General features: G+C 39.7%; 1 protein-coding gene across 1 annotated transcript in view; it reads left to right on the plus strand.

Moving 5' to 3' along the window:
- Nucleotides 1-12433, plus strand: part of kcnk2a (potassium channel, subfamily K, member 2a) — a 38568-nt gene extending 26135 nt beyond the window's left edge. Inside the window, exons 7-9 of the mRNA XM_088334824.1 lie at nucleotides 490-676; nucleotides 756-895; nucleotides 11557-12433. Coding sequence (XP_088190950.1) covers nucleotides 490-676; nucleotides 756-895; nucleotides 11557-11895 — 666 coding nt within the window. The 3' untranslated portion in view covers nucleotides 11896-12433. The remainder of the gene's footprint in view (nucleotides 1-489; nucleotides 677-755; nucleotides 896-11556) is intronic.
- The last annotated feature ends 5911 nt before the right edge of the window (nucleotides 12434-18344 follow it).

Here is an 18344-nt window from a genome sequence, read left to right on the forward strand (position 1 = left end):
GGTAAGGGTATGGGCAAGTCGGGTTAGGTGTCAGGGTTTATGGTTATGGTTAGGGTTACAGATTGGAGTTTTTAGGGTTATGGTTCGGGTTATAGTTAGTAGGGTTAGAGTCAGAGTTAGGGTTAGATGCAGGGTTACGAGTTAGGTTTAAGGTTTAAACAACCACCAAAATGTATTTGCATTGTCAATTTTATACTTCCCCAAAATAACATTATTTGTCTGTAAACTCTCTTGTTAAAAACAAAAACAAAAAACTGAAAGGTCAAACTTCTAGTTGTGGTCTGAAGCTTTTTTGACCCAAGTTTTTTTTTTAACAACTTTAACTTGTGACTTTCGATTTCACCAATTTTTGATATAGCAACCACATTTCCAAATACAACAAAGTTTCAATTAAATTGTTGTTTTCGTGGTAGCCCTATTGTAAAGCCTAAATAACGAAAGATGAAGAATTTGCTAAGAGAGATTGAGTAAAGTGCGTTTTCCACCCAGCATTGGAATGTGAGTCAGACGAAAATCCGGGTTATCTCCACTTTGCTGTTCGTGCTCTTCGGCTGCTTGCTGTTTGTGGCACTCCCGGCAGCCATCTTTCAACACATAGAGGGCTGGTCGACGCTGGAGTCGCTTTACTTTGTGGTCATCACTCTGACCACCATCGGGTTTGGGGACTTTGTGGCAGGTACACAACAACCCAAAAAAGTTCTAATAAGTACCCTATTGATGCGCAATGATGCCAACGCTCCCTCCTCTGCTTACAGGCGGGTCGGAAATCGAGTACTTGGACTACTACAAGCCAGTAGTGTGGTTCTGGATTTTAATTGGACTGGCCTACTTTGCAGCCATCCTCAGCATGATTGGAGACTGGTTGAGAGTCATTTCCAGGAGGACCAAAGAAGAGGTTCCGTTCTCATTATCTTACTTGATTATCATGTTCAATACAGTGTTGAATAGCTACGGTATATATACCCATCGAGGCCTACTTCACATAAAGTAATTTTGAGTTTTTTATTGCCTTTATGTAGGGTGTAATTAATACGGTAGATCCAACAGCGCTTGTCCTCAGTCAATCTGAACGTGAAGATGACGACAGCCGGTGGCTGCCAATTTAGGTCGTCCGTCTTTGTATTACATCTGATCCACACGCGTGTACAATGGTACCTCTACTTACGGATTTATTTCGTTCTGGGAGTAGATTTTTAACCTGAAACATTTGTCCTTTGTATCACAAATGGTCCAACGATGTGGCTGGGGCACTTGTAACGTTGATCAGAGCTATCCGGAACGATTGGTAGGGGTGAAGTTCATCTCTTTTCCTCAGCCAAAAACGAATTTGGAGTAGTGTTTGAAGTAGATTAAGGCATGCTGTCGCCCTCACGTTCAACTCAACGTTACAATGATTGATGGGAACCGGAACAAGGTAATTTATTCTACAGTAAAAGTTTTAGTTTTTTATTAAATTAAAGTTTATGCTCACAGCATGACATGTAGCTCCTCTCTGCCACGTTAATTTAGTATGTTACCATGAAAAAGAAACCTGGACACCCCTTAAAAAAATCCGTAAGGGGTTCGTTCTGTCATGTGTTATGAATTTATAAAGTTATCTGCAAAGACGGCCTAAAGGAAACTTTGTTACTTTTATAGCCCTAGACGCACCAAAAAATAAGAGTGAAGTGACAGATCTAAAACTCATTAAGGTCTGATAAAAGGGAAAACAATAAAGTTTAGATACAATGCTTTACATTTGCAGTAAGATTCTGTCAGAGCGGACAAATCTGAATCAATTTCTATGTAAAGTTAGTAGAGGGCTGAACACTTCCTCATATATCGCCAACATTTTGCATCCACCCTTAAAAGTTTTTTTGCATCTTTGGACACTTTAATGCCACGAATATAACTCTGTATATGATAATCTACAGACTGCACAGCGGCTGAGTGGTTTGCGCGTCCACGACACAATTCTGAAGGTCATGGGATTGAATCCAGCTACCAGCCATCCTGTGCGGGGTTTGCAAGTTCTCCCAGTGCTTGTGTTGGTGTCTTCCGGGCACTCCGGTTTCCAAAAACATGCATGTGAGGTTGACTGGCCAGTCAAAATTGTCCCAAGGTGTGAATGAGAGTGTATAATCTGTTTTTGCGAGTGAAACACAATCCTTCTCCAGGTTAGGGGTTAGGGGTTACAGGTTAGGGGTAAGGGTTAGTAGGGTTTTTAGGGTTAATAAAGTTAGTAGGGTAAGTAGGGTTAGGGGTTTGGGTTGTGTTTAGGGGGTTAGTGGGTTAGGGTTTGTGTTGGAGTTTAGGGTTAGGATTAGGGGGTTGGGGTAAGGGATAGGGATAGTATTGTAAGTAAAGTTAGGGTTGAATTGGGGTTAGGTTTAGGGGTATGGATTAGGGTTAATAGGGTTAGAGTTAATAGGGTAAGAGCTAGGATTAGGGGTATGTGTAAGGGCTAGTGTTAGTAGGGTTAGGGGGCTGGGGTTTAGGGTTAGAGCTAATCAGGTTATTAGGGATTAGTAGGGATAGGGGGTTAGGGTTTGAGTTGGAGTTTAGGGTTAGGATTACGGGATAAGGGGGTTAGGGTAAGGGTTAGAGTTATGTGTTATCTGTCAGGGTTCGAGTTCGTAGGGTTGGGGGTCAGAATTAGAAGGTAAGGGTTAAGGTTAGGGGTTACGGTTAGTAGGGTTAGTAGGGTTAGGGTTAGATTTAAGGTTGCAAACCTTTACACTACGGAAAAGTAATGCTATTGTTAGTGCAGTTTGTTCACACAAGATTTAGTCTCGCTTTAAAATAAAGTTCACGATTCATTGATTCACCAGGGACATAGGCTGGGGCACTTGTCTTGGGCATGCGCAGCCTGTTTTTCCTAGGTAGGGTTACAGTGCAGGTTATGGGTTATGGTTAGAGTAAGTAGGATTAGATTTAGGTTAAGGTATTTGGGTTTAAATTTAGGGGTTAGAGTTTGGGGGTAAGGGTTAGAGTTAGGGTAAGGGTAGGTGTTTGGATTAGGAGGTTACGGTTAGGTTTAGGGGTTTTAAGGGTGTATAGGGTTAGTAGGGTAAGTAGGATTAGAGTTTGTAGGATTAGAGTCAGGATTATGGTTAGATTAAGGTTAGGTTTAGTCTTAGGGGTCAGAGTTAGAGTTAGTAGGGATAGGTTTAGAGTCAGTAGAGTTAGGAATAGGGTTACGAGTTAGGGTTTAGGGTAGGGGTTTGGATTAGGGGTTAGTAGAATGAGTAGTAGACTTAATTTAGAGTTGATTGGGTTAGAGACAGGATTAGGGTTAGGTGTTACGGGGTTGGCGTTAGGTTACGCTTAGGCTCAGGGTTAGGGGTTAGAGTTAGAATTAGTAGGGTCAGAGGGTTAGGACTAGGGTAGCAAACTTTCTACAATACGGACATCTAATGCGATTGTTGGTGCGGTTTGTTGACACAAAAAGATTTAGTCTTACTTTAAAACAAAGTTAGCGATTTATCGATCCCTTAACCGCCAGGGACATAGGGCATCACTTCCTGTGGTGTGTCTAGGGCAAGTATAGCCTATGTTGTATAGGTCTGGTTTTGTCCCCCACATGAACCAGATACTACCGGTTTCCATGGATACCAGTAGCAGGAGAAGCCACCTGCTCTGACTCAGATACATGACTCAGAAGGGTTGCTTTTGTTTTCAGTGTAAAGCGTCCTCCCGCTCTTCATAGAAGATAATAAATCCTAAATTATTGGGAAAAAAACTCTTTCGTTCTATAATTTTGAGTATCACATTGTACAATACGCATAGCAACCCTTGTGGCTTTTAAATGTTTGTTTAAAACCAACTTTGTGGCGATGACGTGTCGTTCTTTTTATTTGTTACATATAAAAGGATCTCCTGTAGTTTTGTACCGATATTCAAATTATTTATGTATTTAAATTTAAAAAAAGGAATACAAATATTGACATAAAATAAATAATTTAACCGATATAGATATTGTTTCAATTTAAAAAGCTGCTCCATCATTAAACATTATACTTTGTACGTCTAAAGTAACCAAAGACTAAGATACTAGGCTCTATCCACAAATATTTTGTTTTTGTTTAAATTTGAAAAAGCAGTATATTGGTTTTTTAAAATCGTTTTTCAGAAAGGAAAATCTGTAGTCTAACGCATACAAAGTAATGTTGATGAGAATGTGACCCCCTAAAATAGCTCTAAAATGACCACGTAATTAAGCAAACGTGAACACCAACCTGCAGAAGCAGCAAAACTTTCATGTTTCTCAGCTTGTGCAATCAAAAGTGTTTTTAAATCAAACTAACACTTAGCCGAGACACTACATATCCATTTTATCTTTGGGCTTCGAAGTACTCGGAGACCTCCTTCTCCGTTTCTGTACATGCTCCCCTGTCTGCACGTTTGGCCATAGGTGCAGTTTCCAGTGATTTCTAATTTTTTGATCGTCTGACTTTGTTTTCACCGACACCAAACTTTTTTGCTGCTTTCAGGTTGCTTGTTTCTTCAGCAGCCTTTATCACTTTTCGCTAGAACTCAGCAGTACACAGATATACATTTTCTTTTTTTTCCAGGCATGATGTATTGCAAAAGTCATTTTACAAACAAAATAATTGAAATTCAACACAATTTTACCATCATTTCTGTGGCCACCTGCTCACGTTTCCCAAATTGTTTTCCCTTTGGTTTGTTGTTCCTCTATAAGGCATGCCTCCTTCCCACTCACTGACTCTAGTTTGCTACTCACGATACACAACTACAAATATGCGCATATAATCCAATCTATTCTATCTATCTACCTTGGTCATGTCCCTTAAGAGGGGTGACCGACAGCAAAGACAAACACATACAATAACAAAGAAAATAAAAGGAGAAAAAAATAGCAAAAAACACACACAAAATTTTTTCAACCATGGCCAACCCAATTGCCCAAACACCCAAACAAGTTAGGCACTTCGGCACCTAAGTTGGTCATGCTTTCATCCCTCCAGATGAAATGGGACACCAGAAAGTGGCCATGTCACTCAGGTCAGGGTGACACAACACACTTTTTTGTTCAACAGCAGGGCCCGAAAGCTTTCATTGGTTTACCCCTGCCGCATCATACAGGTGCCTTGCCCATCCCTTAGAACACGCCTCAACATCCCACTATCCTATTTAATTTTTAATTCTAAATTGAGCCTACAGTGTGGCAGATAAGTATTTAGTCAACCACCAATTGTGCTACTTGAAAATATTAGAAAGAATGTATTTCCAAATTAGAGTATAAAATAAGTATTTGGTCACCTACAAACAAGCAAGATTTCTGGCTGTCAAGGACGTCTAACTTCTTCTAATGAGGTATAATGAGGCTTCACTCTTTACCTGCATTAATGGCAACTGTCTTAACTCATTTAATATACCTATATATTCATTCATTCATTATCTGCACCACTTATCCTCTGTAGGGTGGCGGGGGTGCTTGAGCCCATCCCAGCTGTCTTCGGGCAGTGGGCAGGGGACACCCTGAACTGGTTGCCAGCCAGTCGCAGGGCACACAGAGACAGAGAACTCACTCATGTTTTTGGAATGTGGGAGGAAACCCACGCAAGCACAGGGAGAACATGCAAACTCCTCACAGGAAGGTTCAATCTCATGACCTCAGAACTGAGCCGCACACGCGCTAACCACTGTGCCGCCTCATTCATATATATATATATATATATATATATATATATATATATATATATATATATATATATATATATATATATATATATATATATATATATATATATATATACATATATATGTATATACATATATATATATATATATATATATATATATATATATATATATATACACGAGATGGCGGCGCCCCTGTTCGGCTGCGGCTACATCGGCTCGCTACAGTTTTTTACACTTCGGTCATAAAACCCAGTCTCCGAACAAAGTCAAGTCAAACCGCAGATTAATATACGATCGCAGTTTTTTTGCTAGATATGCGATCATCCAGAAATCAAGCGCTCGGTGCTACAACCACTCGGGAGTGTTTACTTAGCCTCGGACTGCTACGTCAACAAGACCCATCGGCCTACAAAGCAGCGAAGCAGAGTGGCAAGAGAGCGGTGTGACCGCAGGAGGAAGCGAGGTTGTCGGGCCGGGCTAACCGCTAGGCTAAAGGCTAAACCCTTCAAAACGCCTCTCCCATCCATTTTCCTCTCCAATGTTTGCTCTCTGGACAATAAACTAGGCTATACAACTGGAACTAACATCGAACCGCGAGATGACGAACTGCTGCGCTATAATTCTGACGAAGACATGGTTAAACTTATCTATCCCGGCTAAAGCTCAAGGAAACTGTGCGGGTCAGATGTATCGACATTTCGTTCTGTATACACGTGTACACGAATGACAATAAAGTATATCTGAATCTGAATCTGAAACACATGGAAAAAAAACTTTAAAATTGTTTTTCAGCTTTCTCTGCTTGCGAACCATCGATTCATTTAACTTCAAATCTCTCACGACTGATCAGTTCCCATGGTCCATGTAGCGTAGAAATCCACAAATTATGGCTGATGAAAATACAGGACGCATTTTATTCATAATTGGGTGGACCACTCTGTTCCGCCTCCGTTGGCACAGTATCTTGCTAATTGCGAGATACACTATGACATTACCATCCATGAGTACTTCTGCAAACAATGCATTGCGTATGACGTCACTTGCCTATTCCACACAAGCGGGATATGGTGTCAATCAAACAAGAGATGCTTAGAAGTCACAGGAGACGCATAGAAGTTGCATTTAGTTGGAAGTGTGCGGTGCACGATATAATTTTTTTTGCGCCTTATGGTCGTGAAAATATGGTTAGCTGATTTGGATTCAATATAAAAAAATCTGGAAATCTCTCTCTCTTTCTCAACTATTACAGTTTACGGAAAGTGCAAGATATTGGCATTCAGAAACACTAAAGGAAATTAAGAAAAAATATTGCAATATTCAGTCAGTAAGTCACTCCAGAAAAAAATAAGGAATCCTGAAAAACAGACAAAGAAATAACACTATCACTAATATTTAGTGGCACCACTTTTGGCTTTTATGACAGCTAGCAGTCTCATAGGCATTGACTGGTGCCAACTCTCTTTCATTGTAGTTGCCAGATCATCTTTGCAGGGGTCTTGCTGTGGACAATTTTTTTATTTCCACCACAGGTTTTCAATAGGGTTGAGATCTGGGCTATTTTCAGGCCATCACATTGACTGGATGAGTCTTTCTCCTAGGAGTGTGCTCAGTTTTTGCTCTGGGGCTTGATGCATAGTCATCTTGGAAAATGAGGTCATCATCCCCCCAAAAAATTTCAATTGAAGGAATAAGAAAGCTGTCCAAAAAGTCAATGTAAACTTGTGCATTTATTGCAGATTTGACCACACCCATCTCCCCAGTGCCTTTGCCTGACATGCAGCCCCATATCATTCACAACTGTGGGAATTACAATGTTTTCATTAAGCAGTCCTCTTTGTAAATCTCACCGGAACTGCACAAAACGAAAGTTCCAGTATCATCACCTTGTCCAATGCAGATTTGTGACTCATCACTGAAGATAACCTTCATCCAGTCATCCACAGTCCACGATTGTCTCTCCTCAGCCCATCGCAGTCTTGTTTTTTTGTGTTTAAGCGTCAACAATGGTTTCTCTTTAGCTTTCCTATATGAAAAACCCATTTCCTTTAGGCAGATTTGCACAGTTCTGTCACATACATTGACTTCAACTTCCTCCCATTTCCTCTTCATTTGTCTTGTTGTGCGATTTCTGTTTTCAAGACATATGGCCTTTAGTTGTTTGTCTTGACGCCTTAATTTCTTCCTCGGTCTACTATTACGCGTGACTTTAACAACATTCCATATGCTGTTTGTAATTGGTTCAAATCTTCGATACAGCTGACTGCGAGCAGCCCACATCTTTGGAAACCGTACGAGTAGAGTTACCTTCTTCAAGAAGTTTGACGATCCTGTCTTTGGTCTCAAGAGACATCTCTCTGGCTGAAGCAATGATTCTTCCTAACCCACTTAGTCCAGGAGGCCTCCAAGGAATGATAACTGCACTGTTTTAACTGCTCACTAACAAGCAGACTTAAGCCAGGTGCCCAATTAAGGAAAGGAAATTGACTGGGTTTGTCCTTATTTTCTACTCAAAATGCACTGATTCCATATTTATTTCCTTAGAATGGAGTGATTCCATATTTATTTCTCTGCACTTGTTCTATACAGTGGAACCTCGGTTTTCGAACGGCTCTCAGTTCGGACAAATCGGTGTTCGACCAAAAATTTTGAGAAATTCTTGTTTCACTTTTCGGTCAAAAAGTCGGAGTTCGAACGCCGGTACGCTAGGGTGCGATGCTGAGCGGCGTACGGGTGTTTTAGCCCCTAATTATGCCTCCGAAGAAGGTCGGTGCAAGCAGGACAGGTGAAAAAAAAACAAGTTGTTCGTCCAACTATTGCCTTTAAGAAAGACATAATAGCTAAATATGAAAGAGGTGTACGAATTTCCGATCTTGCTAGTGAATACAGCATGGCTAAATCTACTATCAGTACGATAGTAAAGAATATGGAGGCTGTGAAATCGAGTGATGCGGCTAAGGAAGTTAGCGCTATAAGCAAGCAACTGCCGCAAGTTTTGGAAGAGGTTGGAAAACTTTTGATGATTTTTCTCTCCCCACCGTCCACCACAAAGGTAAGAAATCCTATTCATAATCCTTTTTTTATTTTTACACGTTCATGTTAGCATAATCTTTCGTACGGAAGATTACGATAACGCGAACGTACGATTAGCCTGGGTTAGCTTTGTTTACGTAAGACATTCAGGGTGTTGGAACGGAGCTCCCTTTCCAATGAAGCGCTAGCCACTTGTTGTGGAGACCCGGGTGCTAAATGACGTGTAAACGACCTGATTTTTTTATTTTTACGCGTTCATGTTAGCGTAATCTTTCGTACGGAAGATTACGCTAACACGAACGTACGATTAGCCTGGGTTAGCTTCATGTTTACGTTCATGGTAAACATTCAGGGTGTTGGAACGGATTAAAACGATTATACATTACTTTTAATGGGAAAAACGATTTTTGGTGATCGACCAAATCGGTTTTCGAACAGGGTTCTGGAACGGATTATGGTCGAGAACCGAGGTTCCACTGTATAAGTAACTTTTACTGACCATTGGAATGTTTTTTCTCAATTTACTTTATTGTTTCTAAATGCTAGTATGTTGCACTTTGGAATGACCTTATAATAGTTTCGTGTTTGTGATCTGAGTTCTTTCTAGAAAATAAAATGTCTGAGTGAGGGCTTGACCAACACTGGTGATTCCATACATTTTGCTAAGGGTTGCATAACAATTTGAATTGTCTGTCCAATCCCAAATCCCTGTTTTTTAAAAATACCCGGATCTGTATATCCCAATTTTTGCAGATACCGATTTTCACCTTCCAAACTTCATTAGCATAAAAAAGAATCTCAAATATAAATCTAAGAAAACTAAAACAATATAATTACAGACTCTTACTATAACAAAACATACAAATTATCTTTCGAAAAACTTCGGGAATGGTTTGAAAGTTTAAAGATTGGCTCAGGAGGTAAAGCGGTCATCTTGAGTTTAAAGAAGTCAAAGATTAGATTCCCCACTCCTCTGAGGTAAAAGCTGAAGTGTCCTTGGACAAATCAATCATAACAGAAAAAGAAAGAAGTCTGTAACTGCGATTTCTTTTTCATTAAAACTCAGTCAGGGGCCACCTGCTATAAAAAAACATTCTCATGAGCGCCTGACTAGTAAATTACTGGCATAAAAAGTGTGCCTTACCTGGAGGTTTACAATGAAATTATGATTTAGGGATGTAAAATTTAATCAGAAAATAAATAAAAGGGTTTTTTTTTCTCAATATTTTTTACTTTACTAAGATTTAATCCCGTCTTGTGTTTGTCTACTGCATTTGTAAAAAAGAAAAAAAAAAGACAATTGAATTCATTTCCTCCGTATTATTATCGGTGTTATTTTAATTTAGGGAATCTCCTGAAGACTGGAATTGACAAAAATAGTATTCAAACAGTAATTTAAAAGTTTGATTTAATGATATAAAAGGGTCAATGTATATTTTTTTTATATTCTTTAGTTTTTCCTTTTGATTTATTTTCTTTGTTTTCTTCCTATTGTCATTTTTCTTTTCCTTTTCTTTTTTCTTTTTTTTCTTTTCTTTTTTCATCTGTTTTTCTCTTGGTTTTCCTTGTTCTCTTTTTCCTTTTCTTTTTTCCTTCATTTTTTCCTTTTTCTTTCCTTTCTTGCTTTTCCTTTCTCAAGGTTTCTTCATTTTCCTCATATTGAGGTTTTTGAGTTTTTCTTTGCCCTCATATAGGTTTAAGATCAGGGGATGTAGTTTGCAATAGTCTGTGGTCTGTGCAGCACTTTAAGACTCCTTGTGATAAAGGGCTGTACAAAGGAACATGACTTGACTTGACTTATCTTTTTTCTTTTTTTTTTGTTTATATATTGCTTTGGAAATGTTTACCTCTTTATGAGAATTTTGCTGTTATTTTGCATATCTATCACAGAAAGGAGCTAAAGCGTCTTTAAAGGCAGGGGTGCGACATTTGACAATTTAAGGGTGTAATCATGACTTTAACTATCCATATCCTAATATGGCAGCAGAGTAACACATAATGAGTGTGCATTTTTTAGACACGCTCAAATAAACTCTTCTTTTCTCATCTTTTTGGGGGTTTGTTCTGCCCCGAACAGGCCTGACAAAAGTATGTTAAAAACAGATAGGAGCAGTTGAAAATAAAGCATAAGATCTTAGAACTCAGTTGGGCATTGTTAACACATACTTAATTGAGAAAATATTTAACTTTCAACTTTTCAAAGACTTCCAAACGACGCACCCCACCTTTAAACTGCAAAAACAGCCAGGTGCTTCTGTTTTTTATTTTATATTTTTATATTTGCTTTTTAGCTTGCGTTTTTCATTATATTTAAGCTTATCCTTTCCTTCATTAAGAAAAAGAGAGTTTAAAAAAATGGTCAGCTATGCACGCATAAGACTCGACTCCATGCTCATCAGAATTGCCGTCACAGCGGCTGAGTGGTTAACGTGTCAGCCCCATGGTTTTGGAGGTCCAGGGTTCAATTCTAGCTATTGGCCTCCCAGTGCGGAGTTTGCATGTTCTCCCCGTGCCTGCGTGGGTTTCCTTTGGGAACTCCGGTTTCCCCCTACATTACAAAACCATGCATGGCAGGTTGACTGGTGACTCAAAATTGTCCCTAAGTATGAATGAGCGTGGGAATAGTTGTATGCCTCGGCGTGCCTTGCAATGGCTGGCCCTGCCCACTGCCCGAAGACAACTGGGATGGGTACCAGCACCTCCGCGACCCTACTGAGGATAAGCGATGCAGAAAATGAATGGATGGGTGGATGAGTTTTAAGGAATGCACTATTTTTTGCGGGTACTACGGTTGAGTTTGGGGGTGCTTATGCTCCCACAAAAACGGACTGGTTACGCCCATGAGTTCAACACTAAGTGTGGTGATGTTACCTGCAGGTGGGAGAAATCCGCGCCCACGCGGCGGAATGGACAGCCAGCGTGTCAGCTGAGCTGAAGGAAACCCGCCGAAGGGTGAGCGTGGAAATCTACGACAAATTCCAACGGGCTGCTTCCATTAAATGCAAACTGTCGTCCGAGCTCGGTTTTAGCCCCACTCCAGAATTGGGATTGCCGCAAAGAGCGCTGTCAGCCAATCAGGGCGAGGAACAGGACATTGGTGACAATGAGGCGGGTTTACCTGGCCTGACGTCACACCTCACCCGGAACTGCGGCTTATTTATGAACGGTCTGGATCTGGAACGAGGCGACATGGCCGTCATTGAACACATCAAGTAAAAGAAAAAAAATCACTCTATTTTTTTTATTTTATTTTTTTTACAAAAATTGTACGTATTTCCTTATTATAGTGGACGTCATTGTCTGCTTTACTGATATCCGAGCATCATACCTAGTCCTGGAAAGTGAGTCAATCAAGTTGTTTAGAATAAAAAAAGTTAACAGCAAATCACACGATTTGCCTTAAGATTCCATATGAGACCTGATACAGTATACAAAAATGAGTCACAATGAGGCAAATATTGAATTTGGATTATTGGTGTCAATGGAAAATACAGTGGTACCTCCACTTACAAATTTAATTCGCTCTGGGAGTAGCTTTGTAACCTAAAACAGTTGTAAGTAGAGATGCCTTTTGATGTAAATGCGCTAATTCGTTCAAAGCTCCACAAAAGTATATATTTTTAAATACAGTGCATCCGGAAAGTATTCACAGTGCTTCACTTTTTCCACATTTTGTTATGTTACAGCCTCATTCCAAATTGTATTAATTTAATCTCTTATGTCAAAATTCTACACAAAACACTCCATTATGACAATGTGAAAACATTTTTTTTTTACTTTTTTTGAATTTATTAAAAATAGAAAACTAAGAAATCACATTTACATAAGTATTCACAGCCTTTGCTTAATACTTTGTTGATCCACCTTTGGCAGCAAATACAGCCTCAAGTTTTTTTGAATATGATCCCACTAGTTTAGCACACCTATCTTTAGGCAGTTTTGCCCATTCTTCTTTGCAATAAGTCTCAAGCTCAATCAGGTTGGATGGGAGACGTTTGTGCACAGCCATTTTCAGATCTCTCCAGAGATGTTCGATCGGATTCAAGTCTGGACTCTGGCTGGGCCACTCCAGGACATTCATGGAGTGGTTCTAAAGCCAATCTTTTGAGATCTTGGCTGTGTGCTTTGGGTCGTTGTCCTGCTGAAAAATGAACCTTCGCCCCAGCCTAGAGGTAAGATTTATGGCCCGAGCCCGAACCCGAACCCGAACCCGAGGCAATTTCGGGCCGGGTCGGGCCCTGAAATGTCAGTCATACGGTCGGGTCGGGTCGGGTTCGGTCCTGCTTTTTTTTTTTTTTTTTTTTTTTTTTTTTTTTTTTTTTAATTAATTAATAATGTGTTAAATGTTCATTAAAAATATATACTTAAACTATGTATGGATACTAGACCAAGGAATACTTGTTATAAAATAAATAATTTGGATAAAACGGAGAAGGAGCTGTAATCGCTATTTTTCCGACTCCTATGGAAATTCCTCTCCCCCCTCCGATTTTAAATGAAAAAAACAACAATTTGTTTACACCGCGGGATCCAATGCAACCAGGGTTTCATTCACAATAAAAAAGACATTACGTACGGATATTATAGTAAATCAAATGAATATTATTTGTGTACAATTAGTTGTGGTTGCGGAAATCATAGCGTACAGTGACGTTGGTGACTTTTCCATCCGCGTTAAAAAAATGCATTTTGTAAAATACGATCGCGCTTTATTGTTTAAATAAACGCGATCTCCCAATGATTATAATTAGCTCGCTTTATTTTGTTTTAAAGCGTATTATATAGAATACGATCGCTTTTGTCGGAAGCGTACATTGACGTTGGTGAGATTTTCATCCGCGTTAAAAAACGCAATCTGTAGAATACGATCGCGCTTTATTGTTTAAATAAACGCGTTATATAGACTAGGATCTCCCAATGATTATAATTAGCTCGCTTTATTGTTTTAATAAGCGTTTTATATAGAATACGATCAGGGGGGGGGGGATTTGCATAGGAGTCGGCACAACACGTCAACATCCCCTCTCAATGAAAGTGCTGCGCTAAAATCTTAAAGGCGTACTACTACTGCTGCTGTGGATTATGGCCCAATGATCAAGTCGTCAAAATGACGGACGCCTTTAAATGTTTTCGCTACCTCAAAAAAAAAACCGTCAATGACAGATTGCAGTGCAGACACAGAAATATAAAAGATGTAAATGTTTATACAGTTTTATTTAACTTAGGCCTAGATGTTGTAACAAAAGGCAGAGTTTAATTTGTTATCATAAATCACCCCTCCTTATAAATAAAATATGTAATTTCGGGCCCCCTCGGGCCGGGCCAGCAAATCCAGTTAATTAGTCGGGCCGGGTCCGGGTCGGGTTTAATACCCCCCGGGCCTGCGTCGGGTTCGGGTGCTTTTTTTGGGCCCGATCTTACCTCTACCCCAGCCTGAGGTCAAGAGCGCTCTGGAGCAGGTTTTCATCCAGGATATCTCTATATATTGCTGCATTCATTTTTCCTTCTATCCTGACTAGTCTGCCAGTTCCTGCTGCTGAAAAACATCCCCACAGCATGATGCTGCCACCACCATGTTTCACTGTAGGGATGGTATTGGCCTGGTGATGAGCGGTGCCTGGTTTCCTCCAAACATGGCGCCTGGCATTCACACCAAAGAGTTCAATCTTTGTCTCATCTGACCAGAGAATTTTGTTTCTCATGGTCTGAGAGTCATTCAGGTGCTTTTGGGCAAATTCCAGACGGGCTTCCATGTTCTTTTTACTAAGGAGTGGCTTTCGTCTGGCCACTCTACCATACAGGCCTGATTGGTGGATTGCTGCAGAGATGGTTGTCCTTCTGGAAGGCTCTCCTCTCTCCACAGAGGAACGCTGGAGCTCTGACAGACTGACCATCGGGTTCTTGGTCACCTCCCTGACTAAGGCCCTTCTTCCCCAATCGCTCAGTTTAGAAGGCCGGCCAGCTCTAGGAAGAGTCCTGGTGGTTCCAAATGTCTTCCATTTACAAATAATGGAGGCCCTGTGCTCATTGGGACCTTCAAAGCAGCAGAAATTTTTCTGTATCCTTACCAGATTAGTGCCTCAAGACAATGCTGTCTCGCAGGTCTACAGACAGTTCTTTTGACTTCATGCTTGGTGTTTGTGCTCTGACATGCACACTCAACTGTGGGACCTTGTATAGACAGGTGTGTGCCTTTCCAAATCATGTCCAATCAACTGAATTTACTGCAGGTGGACTCCAATTAAGCTGTAGAAAGATCTCAAGGATGATCAGTGGAAAAAAGATGCACCTGAGCTCAATTTTGAGCTTCATGGCAAAGGCTGTGAATACTTATGTAAATGTGATTTCTTAGTTTTCTATTTTTAATAAATTCAAAAAAAGGAAAAAAAAAATTTTCACATTGTCACAATGGAGTATTTTGTGTAGAATTTTGAGATAAGATATTAAAATTAATACAATTTGGAATGAGGCTGTAACATAACAAAATGTGAAAAAAGTGAAGCGCTGTGAATACTTTCCGGACGCACTGTAAATATAAAAGAGCTTCAAAACATGAAACAAATACATGTATTTGATTACCGCCCAATAAATGTAAAATGAGAGGTACAATGAATTAATAAAAAGATTAATTTACCTCTTGGTTTACTGGTCCTCACACGAGTTTTTTTGCTTCAAGTTTTTTGAAAAACGGATCCAGTAAATTCAGTTGATTGGACATGATTTGGAAAGGCACACACCTGTCTATATGTCTGCTTTTGCTGTCATCATAATGAGGGATAGCCCGAGCTGTCAACACTTTCCCCGGGTGATTCCTTTCAACAAATTCTGAGACTTCATGGAACTTTGCCAAAATTTCTTTAATTTGAGTTGATGGAATGATAGCTGCGTCCTTCTTGTTGTTTCTGAACTCTCTTGCACAGCATTGTGTCTTTCCATACCTTTGTATTATGTCTTGCTTTGTTTTGATGGTCAGAAAAACGTCTCTCCTTTTTATTCCTGTCCACTTTTCTGCATGTCTTTCGTGGGGTCCATTGTGAATGATAGCTTTTCGTAGCGATACCATACAGTAGACTGTTTACAGAGCAGGAAGGGGAGACGAAGAGCATCCCGGAATCCACGCATACGCACCGTGTAGCTAGGTAGAACTCTGGGAGCAGCAAATGGCAGTGTGTACTGTACTGTATTTTTGACTATGTATCCTGCAACGCCTTTGTAACTAGAGGCTTTATTTTCCCGTTCAGGTACTTTGAGACATTAAAATTTTGTATGGAAAGACATTCCTAAGTAGAGGTACCACTGTATAATAGGTTTAGAAAAAAGTTTTCCACACCAAAAAAGTTTCAAATCTAAATGTGGGATTTCACTAACATACTATAACAAGATATTTAGCTTCGCTTCGTGTGCAATACCAAACCAAATTATTTTGATCAATTTTAAAACTTGTTTTTATTAGACCAATCCAGGGGCGATTTTAGGTTCAGAGCTTTGGGGGTGCTCAGCGCCAAGAGTGTCTGGCTGGTTAAAAACAAATCACCTAAAGTGATTTAAGAGTGAATGTCCATGCTGGTGCTTGTTCACAATTTTGTTTTGTTTTACTTTTTCTTTTTTATTCCAGCGGTTTCCATCATATTTAAAGGTTGTGTCCCTAACTATTAAATATTCTACTTGCTGACACCATCTTTTGGCCTAAATCATCATTGCAGCCTCTGTCAAGCTCCTTTTGTTGCATGAGCAAATATGTGAAATTCTTACACACTCTTGAATAAACTTGTCTTTTTACATCTTTTTGGGGGTATGGGTTGACATTTGGACTATTTTAAACAGTCTTTTTCTCATTTTCAAAATGTTCAGCCTATAGTAAAAGAAAATCGCAAGCACCCGCCTAAAGTTACTTTACTCCCCCTATTATCCTCCCTTGTGTCCTCGAGGGTAAAAGTAACATAAATCAGATAAGCACAGTCGGTAAAATATCCATAAAGGCTCTTTAAACCCAGTTGGGCATTGTTAACACATAACTAATAGAGAGAGAAAAAAATCAAATTTCAACCTTTTAAGCACACCTGAAATGATGTAACCCACCATTAACCCCAACCCATCATTTATTAAGGAAAATAGTTTTTAAAATGTTATAATTATTGGGGGTGCTTGGGCTGGTTACACCTATGGACTGATCTCATTTTTAAAATTTTGGCTCATTCTCATTATGTTCTGTCAAAACGTCCTACCCACTGAGACACACTGACCTGACAGCAGATACTCAGAATTATTGCATACAGAACTTGCATTGACGTTATAAGAAAGGCAGGGGTCGGGAACCTTTTTGTTGGTATAAAAGCTTTCAGATTTCTTTCTAAATTTGCAAATCCTTCTGCCCTGGGTCAGTTGCTGGTTCACCCGTTAAGTCAGTGGTCTAAATCTTGCAACCCACGAGTTGAAAGTTTAAGACCCCTGCCTTGATATGAAAGTTAAAAGGGACTTTGCATTTATTATATATAACATGGGCTAATTGTCCACAACCTTTAAAAGCACCAAAAAAACAAAACGTTTTTCTTTTTTAACTTTTTCTTACTTTTTTTTAATTTCCTTTTCCTTTTTTTCTTTTTCCATTTGTTTCCTACTTCCCCTTTTTCTCTTTTTTTCTCATTTTTCAATTTTTTCCCCCTTTAATTTTTTTTAGTTGTATTCTTTCTCTCTTTCTGAAAGGCTGGGGAAAATGGGAAGAAAATTGTGCTTTTTGGTCTCTTTAAGTCTCTGTAAGTTTGTGTTCTTCCTTGTGCTTTGTAGCACTTTTTCTTATATTGGTTGCACTGTACAATACAGCAAAACCTAGTGGTCAGATAATATACAATGTCCTTTTCACGTCATAGCAGCCTATACAAATTATGCATTTGTTTATTAATGACAAATTGATTTTCATCCCCGCAACCCTACTGAGGATAAGCGGTGCAGATAATTGGTAGATGAATGGATGAATAGATGGATGGATGGACGAATGGACGGATGGAAGGATGGACGGATGGATGGACGGAATGGATGGATGGATGGAGGGATGGATGCAGGGATGGATGATTTACTCATTATTTTTTGTTATTTTTTTAATTTTATTTTTAGATCTTATTTTGTGTAGCAATTTTTGTTAAAAGTGCATTAATGAAATGTTTTACATCAGAGGTTTTCTGGTGGAAAACCAGGCTTCAGCGGCTTTAAGATAATTGAGTTTGAGACCCCTACATTAAGCCTTTGGGTACGGAATGAGGATAACATCATGGACAAGGGCTCAGGCTATTGGCTCGTGTGTAAACGCCATTCTGTTGCGGCTGGTGGGTGAATCTGTATCCAAGTGCTTCTTAGTAGGGCAGGGGTGTTCAAACTCTTCAGAAAGCGGGCCAGATTTAGTAAGCCGAGAATGTGTGTGGGGCTGACCATCCAGCCACGCATGCTTTAAACAGTGTATAATATGTTCACCCTCCGTGGAAGATTTGCAGTGCGGCACAACCCCGTTGCACACTTTTGTAGCATTTTCATTTGACTAGCAGGGTCTCGTGAAAAAGCATTGTGCCGTTAAAACAGCTTCCTGTTGCTTCACCTTTTCAAAGCAATCGTTTCCATAGCTTGTGTAGTCAGCACGTTTCATCTGGCAGTTCCTCTTGAGATTTATGATATTC

Source organism: Urocampus carinirostris, chromosome 4 (assembly GCF_059441175.1).
Source record: "Urocampus carinirostris isolate Australia breed hairy pipefish chromosome 4, RoL_Ucar_1.0, whole genome shotgun sequence".
Lineage (NCBI taxonomy): Eukaryota > Metazoa > Chordata > Actinopteri > Syngnathiformes > Syngnathidae > Urocampus > Urocampus carinirostris.